The sequence below is a fragment of the Giraffa tippelskirchi genome, chromosome 10, assembly GCF_054371585.1.
Source record: "Giraffa tippelskirchi isolate mGirTip1 chromosome 10, T2T-mGirTip1v1.2.pri, whole genome shotgun sequence".
Lineage (NCBI taxonomy): Eukaryota > Metazoa > Chordata > Mammalia > Artiodactyla > Giraffidae > Giraffa > Giraffa tippelskirchi.
The window spans coordinates 74,020,754-74,037,954 of NC_137284.1; the positions used below are offsets into that span (position 1 = coordinate 74,020,754).

The following is a 17,201-nucleotide window of genomic DNA, read 5'->3' on the forward strand; positions in this document are numbered from 1 at the left end:
TTTTTCCCCCCTCAGCCCAAAATGAAACTTCTTAAGGATGAAATAAAATTATTATTAGCAGATGGTTATTTTAATCGTCTTCAAAGCTTTGGGGAAGTCTAGCATTGTCAGGCAGATGCAATGGCATAACACACATATAAAGGTGTTATATGCAGGTGCAACATTTTAAAGAATAACAGAAACAGACTCTGATTTTTAGTTTCTCTGTTGTATGTGCTTGTGCCTTCAAGAAGCTGAGCTGATGGGAGATGAAGCTTGTCAGCTTTATCAGTTTCTTGTTTGTTAAAAGCGCAGACTCTCTAGGCAATAGCACGATACTTGGGTACTTGTAATTGTTGCTTTTCATATTTATCCCCTACAGCTAGTTCTTAAAGCTTGAGGGACTTTTTGTCTTGGTTCTCTTCCGAATGCTTCAGTCTAAATTGGCTTAAGTTCTTCCTCACATCTTCTGTGTTTCTGTGTGGGCTTAATCATAATTATAGATCACCACCTAGATTTCCATATTAAGAATGTGGCATAAAGCAACGTTGACTTGGTAGAACTGGATGAGAAAGAAAGATTCCACAGGTTGGCCTGATATCTGTTCTAGCATTGAATGCCTTCTCATCTCTGAATCTGTGTTTGAAGCAAGTTTTCTTTGAAGCTCGGTTATTTGGAATGATTTTAGGATCCTTCTGTTCACGCCAGTTTTTCATGGAATCAGAGTAAAATATCAATTTGGGATATTTTGGTATGTTCACACATAAGTGACAGGACTTACGTTAATTCGTAGTACCTGCTTATTGAAAGCAAACATACCAGAATTTCAGTATAGTTTATTACCTTTGTGGCTGCAAAGCTGATAGAAGCTTGAGGAGGGGTCAGCCTGTATGTCTCTGATGGAACTGGTCACTTGGCATTTTATTTGTAAATATCTACCAACTCTATTTAAATTACTATTTTAGATGTCTGTTCAGTAGTACACTTTGTCCTTTTAGTCCTTATCTCTGTGTTACAAGTTTACTGTTTCTTTCATATGGTAGAAAACAAGCTGTGCCTTTTAAGCGGAGACTGTCTGCTAGCACTGAACCTTGCTACAGGTGTTTGCAAGCTTCACTTTTTCTCAGTATCTGCTCATTATACACAAATTTACTCCAATTTCAGTTGAGATTGTCATTTTCCTGACATTTCATGTTTTTTTTAAATACAAAGCAACAGTATTTTCAAGCAGGGACCCACTTGAGACTGTCTGTGCTGTTGTCAGTTTTACAGGAAGAAACATGTAAGCATCAATAAGTGAAACGTGATGTCAATTGACATCCACTTCCAAACCTGTCTGGTATAAATAAGGAAACTCCAAGTTCTATTTGTTTTGTTTTGTTTTTTTATAAATTTATTTATTTTAGTTGGGGGCTAATTACTTTACAATATTGTAATATTTTTTGCCATACATTGACATGAATCAGCCATGGGTTTACATGTGTTCCCCTTCCTGGACCCCCCACCCACCTCCCTCCCCATCCCATCCCTCTGGGTCATCCCATTGCCCCGGCCCTGAGCCCTTGTCTCATGCATCGAACATGGAATGGTGTTCTGTTTCACATATGATAATATACATGTTTCAATGCTATTCTCCCAGAACGTCCCACCCTCACCTTCTCCCTCAGAGTCCATAAAATTGTTCTATGCATCTGTGTCTCTTATTCTGTCTCGCATATAGGGTTATCGTTACCATCTTTCAAATTCCATATATATGCATTAGTATACTGTATTGTTGTTTTTCTTTCTGGCTTACTTCACTCTGTATAATGGGCTCCAGTTTCATCCATCTCAGTAGAACCGATTCAAATTTGTTTTTAAATTTGAAACATAAAAACATTTGCGTTCTTCCTACCAGGTCCTGTAACTTTTGGTTTTATTAGCATATTATTATATGCCCTTAAATTTAATTCCCCTAGTCTTGTATACTGCTGGGGCAGTGACTCTCAAAGGTGGTATCACCAAGAGTATTTTACAAAATGCTGGTGTCTGGGGTCTGCCTCTAGTGTTTCTATTTAAATGGTATGAGAAACAGCCTGGACACTGGGGGTTTTTAAAATCCTGAGTAAAATTCGAATATGCAGCAAACTTTGGTTATCACTGATGTAGGGGAAAGGGGAAGTGATAGTGATGCTGGTGTCCCATATTGGTAGGGTTTGCCCTTTAATTGCTAAATTAGGGGTGTGTTTGTTTACATTTAGCTACAAATCTTGTTCAACTCCTCTTTGGACCAGTGGCCTAGATGTGACTGAAAGGGTTAGAAATTGATGGAGTCTTTGGATCTGAAAGAGAAAAAGATACACTGTAGCAGTGCAAGGTGGAGGGAATACTATTCTAGGAGCTGAGAGCTCTGTGTTCCAGCCAGAGCTCTGCTGCTAAGTTGTGGAACTGGTTTACTCCTAAATTGAAGAACAAAGATGTCCTCCTGCTTACCTCTTGGCATTCCTGTGAAGGTCAAAGGTAACACGTCATTAACGTGTGTTCTCACTATTTTTTATTAATACTTTTAGTGAATGAACTTGGGTTTCTGATTCTTCAGTACCAAGATCTATCTCGCTGAAAGAGCCAGATAAGCTACAGATTGTATATCACATGGGCGAATGACTTTTTATTTTGATAAATTTTCCTTAGTTACCTTATAAATCAGGGTTTGGTTTTGTTTTCCTGGTCTGATAAGAATTAAATTTTCTCCTTGGGCAAATGGTGACTTTTAATCAGAGCAGCGTGTGTGTGTGTGTGTGTGTGTGTGTGTGTGCGCACACGCTATGAAATGTCTTATTCCGTAATATTCAAAGGCAAAGAAGTTGCAGAATTAACAGTGAAATCCCAGCAGCAGATTTCTTGAGATGAGTTGTTTGAAAAGCTCTGTTTTCTTGTTAGTCATTGCTTTACAGTTCCTATTTTTTTTTCTAGTTATATTGGATACTGTGCATTAATATAGATGACTTTACTTCAGAGCTCTTTATACACTATTGAATTACAAGTGCTTTTTATGGTTCCATTTTTTCCTAGTTTTGACCCAGCCATGCTAAACATCTAAGGTAGAATTAGGTTCTACAATGTAGTCTGCTAGTGTTTCTTTCTTTCTTTTTTTTAGTAAAAATGCTTTATAATATTGAATCTTGCAGTTCGGTATGAGTGACACATCTTGCCAGGTCAGTCTCCACTTTTGTGGCTGTGTGGGCCAATATAAGTGATAAGTGGCAGAAGCTGAAGCATGTACAAGCACTGACTCAGGTCACTCAGCAGTGGCTGGCAGAATTCGGGGTGTTGTCCTGTTGCCAGGCTTGTTGCTTAATATGTTGGACAGCAGAGCCATCCAGATGATATTGGAATGATTATTATGAAAGAATTTCCTAGAGTTTGTACAGCATCATTGTAAAACACATTTACAATAAGGAAAACTCCTGTTTTCACTATGTATTCTTATTTTAGGGTATAAAAGAAAAACATTGAAATCTAAATTCTGAATTTCTTTTAAGGAAGATGTCTCTTCCCCCTTTCAAAATCCTTTTATCTCCTTGGTGTGTATTGTTGAGGGAAAATGAACATTTTAGATTCAGTAGTCCTTTATGTCTACTTGGAAAGCAGAATCTAATTATGAAAATGTAAGTCTGTGAAATGCCCCTGTCATGTCAAGAATCACTTCTGGCATTCCCCATAATTACTATTTTTGCCGTTCTCTAACTCAGGTTATCTTTACTTACAAGGTTGTTATCAATTGAAATATTTGATAGGTAGCAATCAAAAAGCTGGTTATGAGTAGGCCCATTGAGATTGGGGACAAGAATGAGTAATTTATTTTTCTGTGGGTAACACAGGTGGCATAATTGTTGTTATGTCCTTTAAGTAAGGAAATTCAATAAAATCCCTCAGAAGACTATAATAAGCCCAAACTCTGAATTTAAAAAGGTGATTTTTGAGGTGAGAAATTTGAAAATGTTCTATATTATGTCTCACCACTGATCGATAATGAAGTAATCCTAAAATAGTATAAACTGTCTCCCCCACCCACCCACCCCACCCTCCATACACAACAGTTAGCATTAACTGGGCAAAGAAAATGATTTGACTTAATGCAACATACCTCAGAAACTGGCAGTCAAAGGATAAATGGAAGCGGGGATCTTTGATCAGAACTGAGAGACGTTGGGCCTGAATTCTGTTCCTCCTTAGAATTTTACTGACAAGTTGACAACTTCCTGAAAATTCTAACATTCCCATAACTGGAGAGAAGCAAACTGAGTGGATATCCTCAGCTTTTGGTGGTGGTGTTTTTTTCTTGTGACTGAGGAATAGTATAAAGGATTCTGGAAGAGAAACTGGTGAGATGGAGGAAGGTGAACAAATGCTCCCCTCTCCAGAGAAATGAAGACTTTAGAGCAACACTGTAAATTGGAAACAAAAAGACCCATAGCTTTTTGCAGTGAAACACTCTTCCCTGAAAACTAATCTGATAGGTCCCACTAAGAAAAAAGCATCAACTTCACTGAGACCATGAAATTGTGTAATAATTTATTCCTGCATGTAGAGCACCTTAGTAAGAACATAAATTCCATAAAGCAGAAGCTCAAAGATAAGATGCTAAACCAATAATATGAGATGAAAAAGGATATTTTAAGTCTAGGAAAACAAATTTATAAAGAAAAAAAGCATGATAATTATAGAACAAAAATATTCATTAGAAATAGCCGGAAACAGTATAGATACCAGTGAAAATTTTTACCAACAAAGAGGAAAGGCTGGAGACAATCAGAGGGACTGAAAAAGGAAAATGGATTAAAGCAATTGGAGAGAAGTCAGTAATAAGACAGACAAAGACAGTGTACCAAAAGGGTTATTATGTCCCTGAAGTTGATATTCCAAAACATTGAAACAGAAGATCATTTTGTAAAAATAAAGAAAGATTATTTCACTGACAAGGGAAAAAATAAATCTGCATATTGAAAGAATTCTCATCTTTTAGGAAAATTTGCTGCAAGTGCTCAGCACAGAGTCATATCCTAACTGGGCTATTGAATTTCAAATGCTAAATAATTCTTAAGGGGTTCAGGCCAGTAAAGCAAAGATCTGCAATGGGAGAGAGTGGGGGTGGGGAGAGAATGTGTGAAACTCAAGAAGGCTTATCAAACTTACCCAGCACTCCATGCCGGAAGATAATAGAGGAAAAGCTCAGAAGCTGTAAAAGAAGTGCAACCTAATGTTCCACTCCAGCGAGATGTTATTAAAATATAGAGAAAATATGTAGACAAGTTAGGCATCCTCAACCATGACCCAGACTGCTTGACAGGGAAGCCCACACAATGGGAAAAAAAAAGAACTTCAAACAAAAGCAAAAAGTGAAATGCAGTCAGAAGAGGAGGAGAAAGCATAGTTAGGTTAATGGCGCAAAAATTGAATCCTTTTAAACAAATGTGATACTGTGGTTGTAGGACAAAAAGCAAATTTTATGAAGTAGGGCAATGTAAAAATATTCCTAAAGCTCTCATCAATGTGAGGCATTGGGGAGAGGTGAGATGTGGGGATGTGTGAAAGCACTAATATTGGCTCCTTTCTGAGCAGGGACAGACTCCCTGCTGTTTAAAATAGAAACACATGGTTTATAAAAAGAGACTCCAAACACTGATTTCTCTTAAATAGTTACTTTATTTAATCTTAGACATATCTTTTTGGAAATAGTACCTCATATAGAAAGGAAACATTTAGTATGTTTATTGTCTTTTCAAATGCAGTTTTTCATTATTAAATTTATTTGAATTTATTTTTTTAAATAAAAATAACTTTGGTGATATCTCACTTTATAAAAGTTTATTTTATCTATCTATCTCCCAGAATAATTCATATATAAATAGAAGAAAATCAGGAAGAAATTGTGCATGGTGGCGGCAGGAGGACTTTTGTTTTCATTGTCATGATTTTTGCCTTGTATGAATTTTTATAAAATGCCCATATTTTCTAAAGTGTTTCTTACACACCCACACATGAAGCTGCTATGCAAAAATACTAACACTGATTAACTGTAAGTATTAGATATAGAAGCTTGGTTAGTCTGCCACTGCAAGTAACAGAAAATCCTATTCGAAGTAACAGTGACAAGATAATTTATCATTTAGTAAAATAGCGTAGTAATCAGTCATATCAATATCAGTCAGGTTCTTCATAGTTCTACTAGTACTGCTGGCTTTAGAGTTGGTGTCATCATAAGTCTCTTTCCTCCAGTAGTCTAAAGTTGATTGTAGCAATTCCAGGCATTGCCTACATACACAATAAATTCCAGAGACATAGATGAGAAAACTTTGCCTCCTTAGATGTTTTCTTAAGGAAGGAAGTTTTTCTGAGAAGTTCTCTAGCAAGTTTTCTTTAATAACTCACTGACCAAAAGAACATCACCTGCCCATATATTAGTAAGTGATTGAAAGGACGAATGAGACCTCTATGATAGCTCCTTCAGACCATGACTGAGCCAGGGAAGGTGGAGCCTGCAACTAATACTCTGACTTCCAGAAGAAAGAAGAAAGGGTAAGCAGAATGAATGATGTTAGCTGGACTCCACAGTATTTGCTGCTACAGTGTTGGTTGGTGGTTGGAATTTTCTTCTTTGTAATTTTCTTTAGTTTGTAATTTCTCAAAATACAAATAAGTGAATTTGTAATTTGTGTAATTTCTCTTTCAGTTGAATTGCGTTAGTTCATTTTCATGAAGATATACATCCGTTTAAACACTGACCCTTTTTTTTTTCACTATTATAGAATAGAAATCCTTTCTTAGTACTCTCTGTTGTTGCTGCTGCTGCTGCTGCTAAAGTCGCTTCAGTCGTGTCCGACTCTGTGCAGCCCCATAGAGAGCAGCCCACCAGGTTCCCCCGTCCCTGGGATTCTCCAGGCAAGAACACTGGAGTGGGTTGCCATTTCCTTCTCCAATGCAGGAAAGTGAAAAGTGAAAGTGAAGTCGCTCAGTCATGTCCGACTCCTAGCGACCCCATGGACTGCAGCCTACCAGGGTCCTCCGTCCATGGGGTTTTCCAGGCAAGAGTACTGGAGTGGGTTGCCATTGCCTTCTCCAACTCTCTGTTGTTAGGAGTCCCTAATACTAAAGAGGCTGAAGTAATTGTGGAAGAAGACTGGATCCCTTTAGGCTGCAAGTCGTCATTTTTTTTTTTTTTTTTTTTTTTAGGAAGGAGGAAAATTATCATTGTGGACTGGTGCATTAAAACTTTCATTAGAAATTTGAGTAAAATACTCATATATTGTTGGCTTTGAGAGATACAGAAATTATTACAAGAAATTTTTAAAGAATGTGTCAACTTTTTCAGTACATTAAGGGAGGATTTTCTTTAAAATATTCAGAAAGCAATTTCTTTGCCAGTATGTTGCTATAGTCATTACATTTTCAGAGTAATGAACAATTTTAACAATCTGGGATGGTAACTTCGTTTTAACATTTTTTTTCCCCTGAATTAGAATACTTTGAAAACAATTTAATTGCAATAAAAGTCCATGGAATGACTTTTAAAATAAGCCTTCTTTAGATGAAATTCAAAGAGATTTGGGGATTTGTTTCAAAACAGTGTATCAGTACCATGGTCTATCCAGTTCTTAAAAGGAAGCTGCAGTACTAGCCTGGGACAGGAAATGCCCTTACAATGGGCAGTTCTCCCCTTTTCTGATCTTGGGAGATTGACAATTGGGATATGAAAGGACAAGAAAACACCTTGTTCCCACTAATTCCATTCTTCTTCCACTAAGTCAGTTGCACAAAACAAATGTAATTTAAACAAGTTTTTTTTTTTTCTTACACTACTAAACAATGTGTACTTTTAAGTGTTATCAGAGAACTTTATGTTCAGTGCTTGATGAATACAAAACTAAGTCTTAAGTTTTATAAAAATATCAGTTCCATTCATTATATCCATGTTAAATTTTCCATAGTAAAATAAGGGATGGGCCTTTTATATATGGTGTTTTAAAAATACCCAATAATTAAATCCAATGAAAACTACATTTAAGGAAGAAGGAAATTTACCAAACCACAAAGTATAATTAGTCATTTACTTACGATTAAACTCTTTGCATGTTGATAAGTCTGGAAATACCCCAGAACTTCACTTCCTTGTGTCTTCCCCTTCTTCCTCTACCACTTGTATTTGAAATGTTCAATTTGTAATTTATATTCAGTATTGACACAGCTGTAGCCATGTGAATGTCATTTTCAATTATTCAATGTAAGTTTTGGTGGGTGGCTAAGGCATGGCATTTCCAAGCTCAGTTAAAATATGATACTGTCATGTATCATTTTTTTCAAAATTTGAAATTAAAAGCAAACCAAACAACAACAGAAAAAAAAAAACCCGGGAAAATTTCACTGCATTTCCATTAAATTACATTGTGGCCTGGGAGTTCTTGCTATTGTAGAAGCATGTTTACCCAGAAAGTTTTCAGGGAACCCCACATAGGGTGAGCTAGAAAAGCTCTTCATGAATTGAACTCGATTTAAGTTGTATTTGTGATGTTCGTTTTTGAATCTGCTTATGGAGAGAGTTCAAGTATGTATTTTGAGCCTGTGATTCTACATCAGGAGCTATTCATGTTTTATTAGTAATAAAAATTATCACTATTAGCATTTTCATCGTTTCTTTCTGCCCCATTCTACTCAAATGTAGTTGTTTAGTTTCAGATTAGGAGGCCAGTGATTGGACCTATATATGCTCATCTTTTTTTTTTTAATCACTGTCATTCTTATTATTGATATAATAAGCTAATGTTTCAGAGCTTTTTCTATACTAGACATTATTTTACCATTTAATCCTCTCCACAGCTTGAGGAGGGATACAATAGCTGCAGCATATTTTACTGATGAGAACATTGTTTCAGTGAAATTTACTGATGGTCATCATGGCTAGGAGCTGACAGAGTCAGCTATGAACTTGTTCTTGTTTACCATGTCCCTGCCACTTTTTCTCAGAGGAAAGTATTTAGCATGGTAGAATGGTTTTCCTATCTGTTTGATGCTAAAGATGTGGAATCAGCTGTACTTATTAACACACATCTAGATATTCCTCTTGGTCCTGAGAAGTTTACAGCACACATATGCAACTTTGTTGAAATACTTTCTGGAAGAGCCTTACTTAACCCCAGAGCTTGATAATTAAATTGGAGTAAGTTAACAAGCTCTAGGGCTGAGACCAACTTAAGGCAACCTCCAGTATTCCTTGAGATTGATGATACATGGAGTAATGAGCAGACACCATGGACAGAACCAGTTATCCCAGTGCACTTGCCTTATGATTTCCAGTGCTCATAGTAACAGTAACATCTCACAAACCTTAAATGTTAAGGGTTATACCACTTCAAAAGAACACGATTATTAATGTATTTTAGCTGAAGAAAGTTTTTTTTTTTTTTTTCCCCAATGTTCACACAGTGGGGCTCAAGTTTCTTTCAACCGAAGTATTTGAATTATACCCATCCTGGTCTTTACCTAGAAGTAGAGGCAAGGAGAGGTTAATAAAGTTTGCATTTCCACTCAAGTCCTGATTTCAACATGCAGTCTCAGATGTTTGAGCCAAGGGATGATCTAACTAGCAAAATTAGATACTGCCTGCTTTGAATATATATTGGTTCAATTTGGGTCCAGTTCGGGCATTTTGGGTGAAAGTTGTATTTTTTTATCTTGACTTAAATTTTATTTCACTGGATGAATATTGTATCTTCTATAGGTAGCTTATTCATAAAATTCACCAATTAGATGCTAATCCAGTTATTCAAGACTCAACTCTTGGGTTTCCATCCACTGATTTTTATAATTCTATTCACTCTGAGAATCTCAAGCCATCTTTAGGAATCACTACATTGTAAAGGCATTGTTGATTTTCATGTTATTAACCACCATAATTTATTGCCTTTGTGGGAGAAAGAAGCTTTCAGAAGATCATTAAATGCATTAAAATCTGCAGATGCCCACATGTCTGTGACTCTCTTTAGCAGGCTGACTCCTTTGGGTCAGTTATTCTTAGCTTCCGTATTTCTATCTTATGGCATCGCAGGTCTAAGATTAGCTTGTTAGGCGTTATCATGCCATCTGAGTTACCTCCTAATATAACTCTACACTGGAATGATTATTTATAGAAAGAGCATTCTGTCATTTTTGGGTTATTTCTAGTAGTTTAAATAAAGAAGAATAACATTCAAGTGAAACCACAGATTCCTTCCTGCTGCCAAAACAACATGATAACTGTCTGCTTAAGGGGCAATAATGTTTAAATGTGTGTTTAGGGTGATTGCAGAATTCTTTTTATCTCTCCCACTCTGACAGAAAGGGGCGGTCTTTGGATAGTGGTGTATAATACTTATAGAAAGGCAAACAGGCAGCCTTGATACTTTCTGTCACAGAGCACAGAAGACTCTGGTTGAGGATGACAACATGAGACACCCAGGGTTTATTTTTAGAAACAGACATTGCTAAGCTCTCTGGTGTTAATATGGCTCATAAACAGGGCTCCTCGCTATTGACCCTTACAGTGAAAAATGGCATTTTATACATATACACAAACTTTTTTCTTTTTTTACTTGCAAGAATGACCCTGTTATTAAGAAAACTGTTACAACCTTTTAAAGCTAATAAGTCTAAATTCTATTAAATTTCACCAGTAAATACTGGAGATAGATTATTTTTAAAATTCCATGAAGATTGGATTTAGAAATGGTTTCTGAAAGACAACTGAATGTTATAAGTACAGTGGATACACAGGTTGCTTATAAGGTGTGGAAAAATAGGTAAATATACATCATAAGTGATTTTTAATAATATGTTACCATGCCTTTAAAATATATCTTCTGTGCTTTTGGCTTCGTTGCAGCAGTATATAAAATATAGCTATAAAAGATTATAATAGGATATGATGTATTACTATAAGTTGCTGATTTTAAACAGTTGAGATAAAATTCTTAGTATATTAAAAATGTAGATACAAGCCTCTGCTAGTTGTTTTGGTATAACTAATTCTTGATGAACCAAACAAATTTCATGTATAATAAAACATCCAATTTCACATTTGAGAACTGTTCACTTAGCTTACTTAAACTGCATACTTAATTCAGAACTTAGCAATCAATATTTTGCTTTAAAATTAGAATTGTGATTTTAATCTGTTAAATTTATATTTTGTATTTCCTCACTATTAACTCATTGTTAGATGATGAAAATGTGGAGGTGGTATGTTAATACATTTCCTATTGCACCTTAGTCAAAATGCTTTGGAATGGATAACTTAGAGCTCAGTCAGAATATTCATAATTTTGTTATTATTTACTGAAAAAAACATATTATCTTTTTAAAAGATAAATATTTTTGTGCTTGTACTCAATATAAGGAATCCACTGACCACTAAGAATTTACAGAATGATGGACAAAAACAGGAAACACACAGCAATTCAACTGTATTCTCAAAGAAGCCAAGAGGTAATAAATAAATTCAGAGGGTGTAAGTAGAAGCAATTATAGGAACCAGTTACATCCCAACCAGTCTTAATTAGCAGGTTGAAGGTTTGGGGAGGGTGATGTAATTGCTTGAAGCTTTGAAAGGTGAGGTGAAAAAGTCATTCATCTGCTCATCTTTTCACTCAAAAATATTTGAGAGTCATCTACAAGCCAGGTATTGTTCTAGGGATAGAGGATCTAACTCTGAAACAGGACAAGGAAACACATGTAGACTTGATTGTTCAATTGAATGACGGATGGATGATAAGGCTACTTTAGATAGTAATAAGAACTAAGGGAAAACAAAATGGAAAAATGGGATGGAAAGTGACTGGTACCAGGGGCCATATTAACTATGGTAATCAAATAAAGCCTTTTGAGGATGCTAAAATATGAAGAAAATCTTCTCAGTGAAAGTAGGTTTTCCATCAACATTGCATTTGGGCTAAGTCAAAAAGAATAAAAACAGTTAGAAAAAAACAGAAAATGTTACAGAATTATTTTAGTTTCCACTTACCTCTGCCTTGTATGAGAAATGAGGGAACTTTTATCAGCATGTGGATGAGAAAGCCCAGGGAAGACTGTTGACTATGACTATCTCTGTTTTCCAAAGAGAGACTGTGGAATCAGCTGAGCTCTTCCTAGGATTAATGCTGTTGTCTAGAAATTAAGGACCTTGTAGAGCTCCTTACCTTTGCTCTTTCCTGAAGATTTATCTTTGCCCCTATTCAAACTCTTGGCTCAACTGTGCTAAAACATCTTACTCCAGCAGTGGGAACCTAGAGAAGTAAATGCTTCCTCTTTCCTGGGGGCCAAAAAGAAGGGTAGACTTCTCTTCTTCAGCCTATGAAGGTTTTCTTGTGAACACAATATTGCACACTTTTTAAAAGGGGTATGAAATATGGTATAAATCACAGTGTTTATTGAGCATCTACAGTGTTGCTGGGTACTTAATTTAGGGAAATCATGGGTCAAACCTTGTTAGGTAGTAGCTTTAGAACTGTAACTTCCAAACAAAATGTTTAGGATACATAATCTTCCTCATATTGGCCAGTGAATAGATTTGTGGCGAGTTGTTGCACTAGTTGAGCAAGGAAGTACTTCATAGAGGTAATAGATCTATTTTAAAAAAAGAAGGAACAGCAGTGTGCCAGGAGCTGTTTTCTCCTCATGTTCTGCTCTCTCATGAATAGGGAACAGTGATGGATACACATAGTAGAATGCACAAACATTTTTGAGGGACTGACACATTATCTCACATGCTTGATGCCTCATGGGGTTTTCCCTCAACATTCCAATTGGTCTAAGTCAAATGGAATGAAAGCACAATTAGAATAGAGCAGGAAGTGTTCTGAGGCTATTTTAAACTCCACTGACTTATGCCTTGTGGAAGGGATGGGGAAGCCTTTATTAGCCAGTAGGTTAGGAGCCAGGGGAAGACTGTCAGCTACAGTTTTTCCCCTAGCCTCGAGAAGACTGGGACTGAGCCAGACTTCTAGCCAAGATGCTTTGTTGGATTCACATAGTAGCTTGAGAAAAATAGGTAACAGTTACCTTTTTTGCCCCCGGAGGATTGTCTTATTCAATCAGTATTTATTGAGTACTTGATAGCTGTATTTTTAAGCTAGATTTATTTATGTAATTCTTTATATATTTAATCAGCTCTTTCCTTTTTCTGAAATACGCTTCTGCTTTATTCCAATAAGTAATCACTAGAGAAATTCTAATTCTTATAAAATCCAGTTCGAATGTCTCTGTATCTCTTAAGTTTTCCCCAATCTCCTGAAGTACCTCCTCAGTCATGATATTAACCTCTCTCTTCTTTCCATTCTCAGTAATCCTTTATTATACTCCCTTATAAAATTCCCATTTTCTTATACTGTGGCTATTTATGTACATATGTCCCCATCCCCCTAATTATTTATATGCTCCAAGAGGAAAAGGATCCTGTTTTATTTCTATTTTTATTCCCTGCAGTGCCTAGCACATAATTGATTCCTGAGACTATTTTTAAATGAATGAATGAGTGATTAAAGAGTACAGTGGTATTGTACACGTTTGTTTTTAGATTTTTTTGAAATCTTTCCTTCTTTTATGTAGAAAATAAATCTACAGTTATTTGTTAATTTGAAAAATACAGACTTTTGAGGATGTTAGAACCTATGACTCAAAAATTTAGACTATTCATTATAGAATGTAAGTCAAGAATGATGTCCAGTGCTTTGGTAATATGTATATGAACTTTTAAATGTTTCAGTTATCCTTAACAAAGCGAATTTTGGAGTATTTTTACTTAGAGTTGGTCTTTCAATAAGTAATCAATAGAAATTTTGTAAGATACAGGTCTGCATTCAAAATGTTGTATGAAATAGCTAATTTAAGACTGCCTGAATATAAATGCACACTTTTTATCTAAGGATAAGAAAAATGTGGTTGTACAAATGATTACAGGTGTACTTTTATATTATTCAAATACCACTTCACATTTAATTCTGTTTTTCTCTTTGTGATACTTCTTATGTAGACAGTTTTCTTAGATAAAGGACAAAAATGAATGGATTTTTTTGGTTAACAATAATATTGATTGAAACAGTTCTATACCTTGGAGCCACTTAGAACTCATCTTCATTTCTTCAGGCGTTATTTAATTGCCTATATTCTTTGAGAAGGTGGCAGTGAAAGAAAATTTTTCTTTTGGTAGACATTTATTGATCAGATTTTGAATACCAAAGGTACAGTAGTTTAAAAAATTATCTGAAGTAAAATGTCAGAACAGGGAATTCACAGAGTGAGATATTAAGGAAAAACAGATGGAAGGAATGAATCAATCTTTGTACAAAGCTATTCAAGGAAAAGAATGAAATAAATATATGTATATCTAAGTGGGAGAGAAATGATGAAGAGAATAGATTTAACATATGTAGGGAAAAGACACATAATTTTTTCTGGTAGTCTTTTTGCTCTGGTTTAGACTTAAACTCAGCACAAGTTAGGATAAATTAAAGGCATTAAGGCTTGGAAAATTAATTGAGTTAGTTAAAAATATAAGTATGAGCCAAAAAGGAATTGGATAATAAAACAAAATTTTAACATAGCTGTTGAACTCAGCTTAGTAGATCAGAGAAAATAAATGGATGTCTGTGTTCTTTCTGTTATTTTGCAAATGCTGCCTATTATGTTTTCACATCTTTATGAATCCAAGTTAAGTGTCTAAGTTCTGTAATAATCATATCGAGATAGAACAAATCAAGGTTGGTTGACCTTAGGTTTAGAAGTTTCCCATTATTATATTAACCATTGTCAAATAATAAGGATTAGTTCAAGCAAATTTCCAAAGGAATATAATTTTAAAGCTATAAACACAATTAATTGAAAACACTCATTGGTTTTCTGAAGATGAACAAAATTAAAAAAGATTATCTTGGTATGAACTTAACCCAACTTTTATATTTAAAGAAGGAAAATAATGTAAACAGTCTCAGGCAACTGGTGATTAAACATAATAAAAACAATGCCCCTAGTTTAAAATCACTTCCTTCAGATTTTGATTAAGAGTCAACTCTCGCTATTCATTATCCCGATAATTAAATGGAAATTACCCCACATCATTAACCTGGAAACATTAATGGTTCTTTTTTTAAAACTTTTTTAGCAAGATAGTCCTAAATCTGAATATGAATATAATTCTAGAAAACCTGGTATGAGTTCATTTTTGGATGACTAGAAAATATATATAGGGCTTCCCTGGTGGCTCAGAGGGTAAAGAGTCTGCCTGTAATGCAGGAGACCTGGATTTGATTCCTGGGACAGGCAGATCCCTTGGAGAAGGAAACGGCAACCCACTCTAGTATTCTTGCCTGGAGAATTCCATGGGCAGAGGAGCCTGGCCAGCTACAGACCATGGGGTCACAGAGTCGGTCACAACCGAGCCACTAACACTATCCCTTTCATAAAATATATTAAATTGCTTTGTAGACAAAGGAGAGGACATCTTTCTGTTTCATTATTTACTCTGGTCATGTTCCTTGGATACTGAACCAAAATGTGGTAGCGATTATCTTTATGCTTCATGAATCATATATGTGAGAACCATTTTCCCCACATGACTGCCATCACTGAATATTGTCAGATTTTAGATATTTATGCCAAACTGGGAGATGAAAAATTGCACAACATTACTTGTTTGTGTGAATTTCACTTATTTCTGGTGGAGCTGAATGGTTTTCATATGTTTTAGTCATTTAAATTTTCCTTTATGGAGAAATAATTTCACCAGAATGTTTAAAGGAAAAAAAAAATCTATCAGTGAATGTCACCTGTTAACAGACTAAAGGAAAAACTTAATATGATCATTTCACTAGATGCAAAAACAAACAAACAATAAAATTCAGTACCTTTTTGGGATAGAAACTCTTAAACTAAGAACAGAAGGAAAAAACAAGTATTATAAACCAAAACCCTACCTGAGACTTTGTATTTAGTGGTAAAATTAAAACACATTCTCTTTAATTTTAGGAACTTTGTCTTTGGAGGTCCTAGTTGATGTGCTAAAACATAAGCATTCAACAAGAGATACAGATTTTTAAAGGAAAAGAAACTAATTGAACTAATAAAGAGCTCAGTTTAGATTGCTCAGTACAAGGTCAGTGCAACATAGAAAATTGAAAAGATTGCTTTATACCAGAAATAACCAAGCACAAATGTAATAAAATGATAGCATTTATAAATACCAGCTGAAACTTTTATGGAGAAATTGATAAAATTATTGAGGGCATACAAGAAAACCAGAAAAAAATTGAATCATTCTGTGCCGTGAATAGGAAGACTACTTTTAAAAATTACTTATTCCAAAATTCATGTATAAATCTATTTTTAAAACAGCTAACTTTCTTTTAAAAATAGACCATCTCTAATTCAAAAAGTCAAATGTACTAAATGGTATTATATAGTAAGTAAATTGCATGTTATTTTATAGTTAGTAACAGTCGCCATTTCATAGTCTTCATTTCCAGCAGCCATTCAGTTCCCTGCTTTGGATGATGTGATATCAATTTCTTCTGTTTTTTGAATGTTAGTATACAAATTCAGATAAAATCCCAATAGGATCTATCAGAAAATTTGACATACTAAGTTCTACAATTAGAATACCCAACTATTTTTTAATATTTTGGTATACGGCAGAGTTTGCATCACAGATCAGTGTCACAGGACAAACTATTAATTAAATGGCTTGGGAACAATTAATACATTTAACTAAAAATTATTGTCAAATATTATATTCAGTTATCTATTTTTATTTATTTATTTAATTTATTTATTTATCTATTTTTTTTACTTTACAATATTGTATTGGTTTTGCCATACATTGACATGAATCCACCATGGGTAATACTGTTGTTATCCTGTCCTATTGAACAGGTTACTACTTAAACTTTTGTAAAGCCAGTGTATTCTATAATGTGTATTGTTGTTCAGTTGCTATGTCCCATTTCACTCTTTGCAACCCCACAGACTTATAGCATGCCAGGCTCCCCTGTCTTTCACTATCTCTGGGAATTTGCTCCGGTTTGTGTCCATAAGTTGGTGATGCTATCTAATAACCATCTCATCCTCTGCTGCGCCCTTCATCTTTTGCTTCAGTCTTTCCAAACATGAGGGGTCTTGGATTTTATGGAAAGAGGAAAGGTAATTTTGGGCTTCTCAGGTGG

At 35.1% G+C, this 17,201-nt stretch overlaps 1 protein-coding gene across 14 annotated transcripts in view; it reads left to right on the forward strand.

The window, feature by feature from the left end:
* Positions 1 to 17,201, forward strand: part of HDAC9 (histone deacetylase 9) — a 788,642-nt gene that overhangs the window by 216,603 nt on the left and 554,838 nt on the right. For 2 of the 14 annotated variants that reach the window (XM_081537688.1, XM_081537689.1), the window contains exon 1: positions 12,691 to 13,036. The exons of the other annotated variants lie outside the window; for them this stretch is intronic. In XM_081537688.1, the coding sequence (XP_081393814.1) occupies positions 12,889 to 13,036 (148 nt within the window). In that variant the 5' untranslated portion in view covers positions 12,691 to 12,888. Of the gene's footprint in view, positions 1 to 12,690; positions 13,037 to 17,201 lie in introns of those variants that run through there. 14 annotated transcript variants of the gene reach the window in all.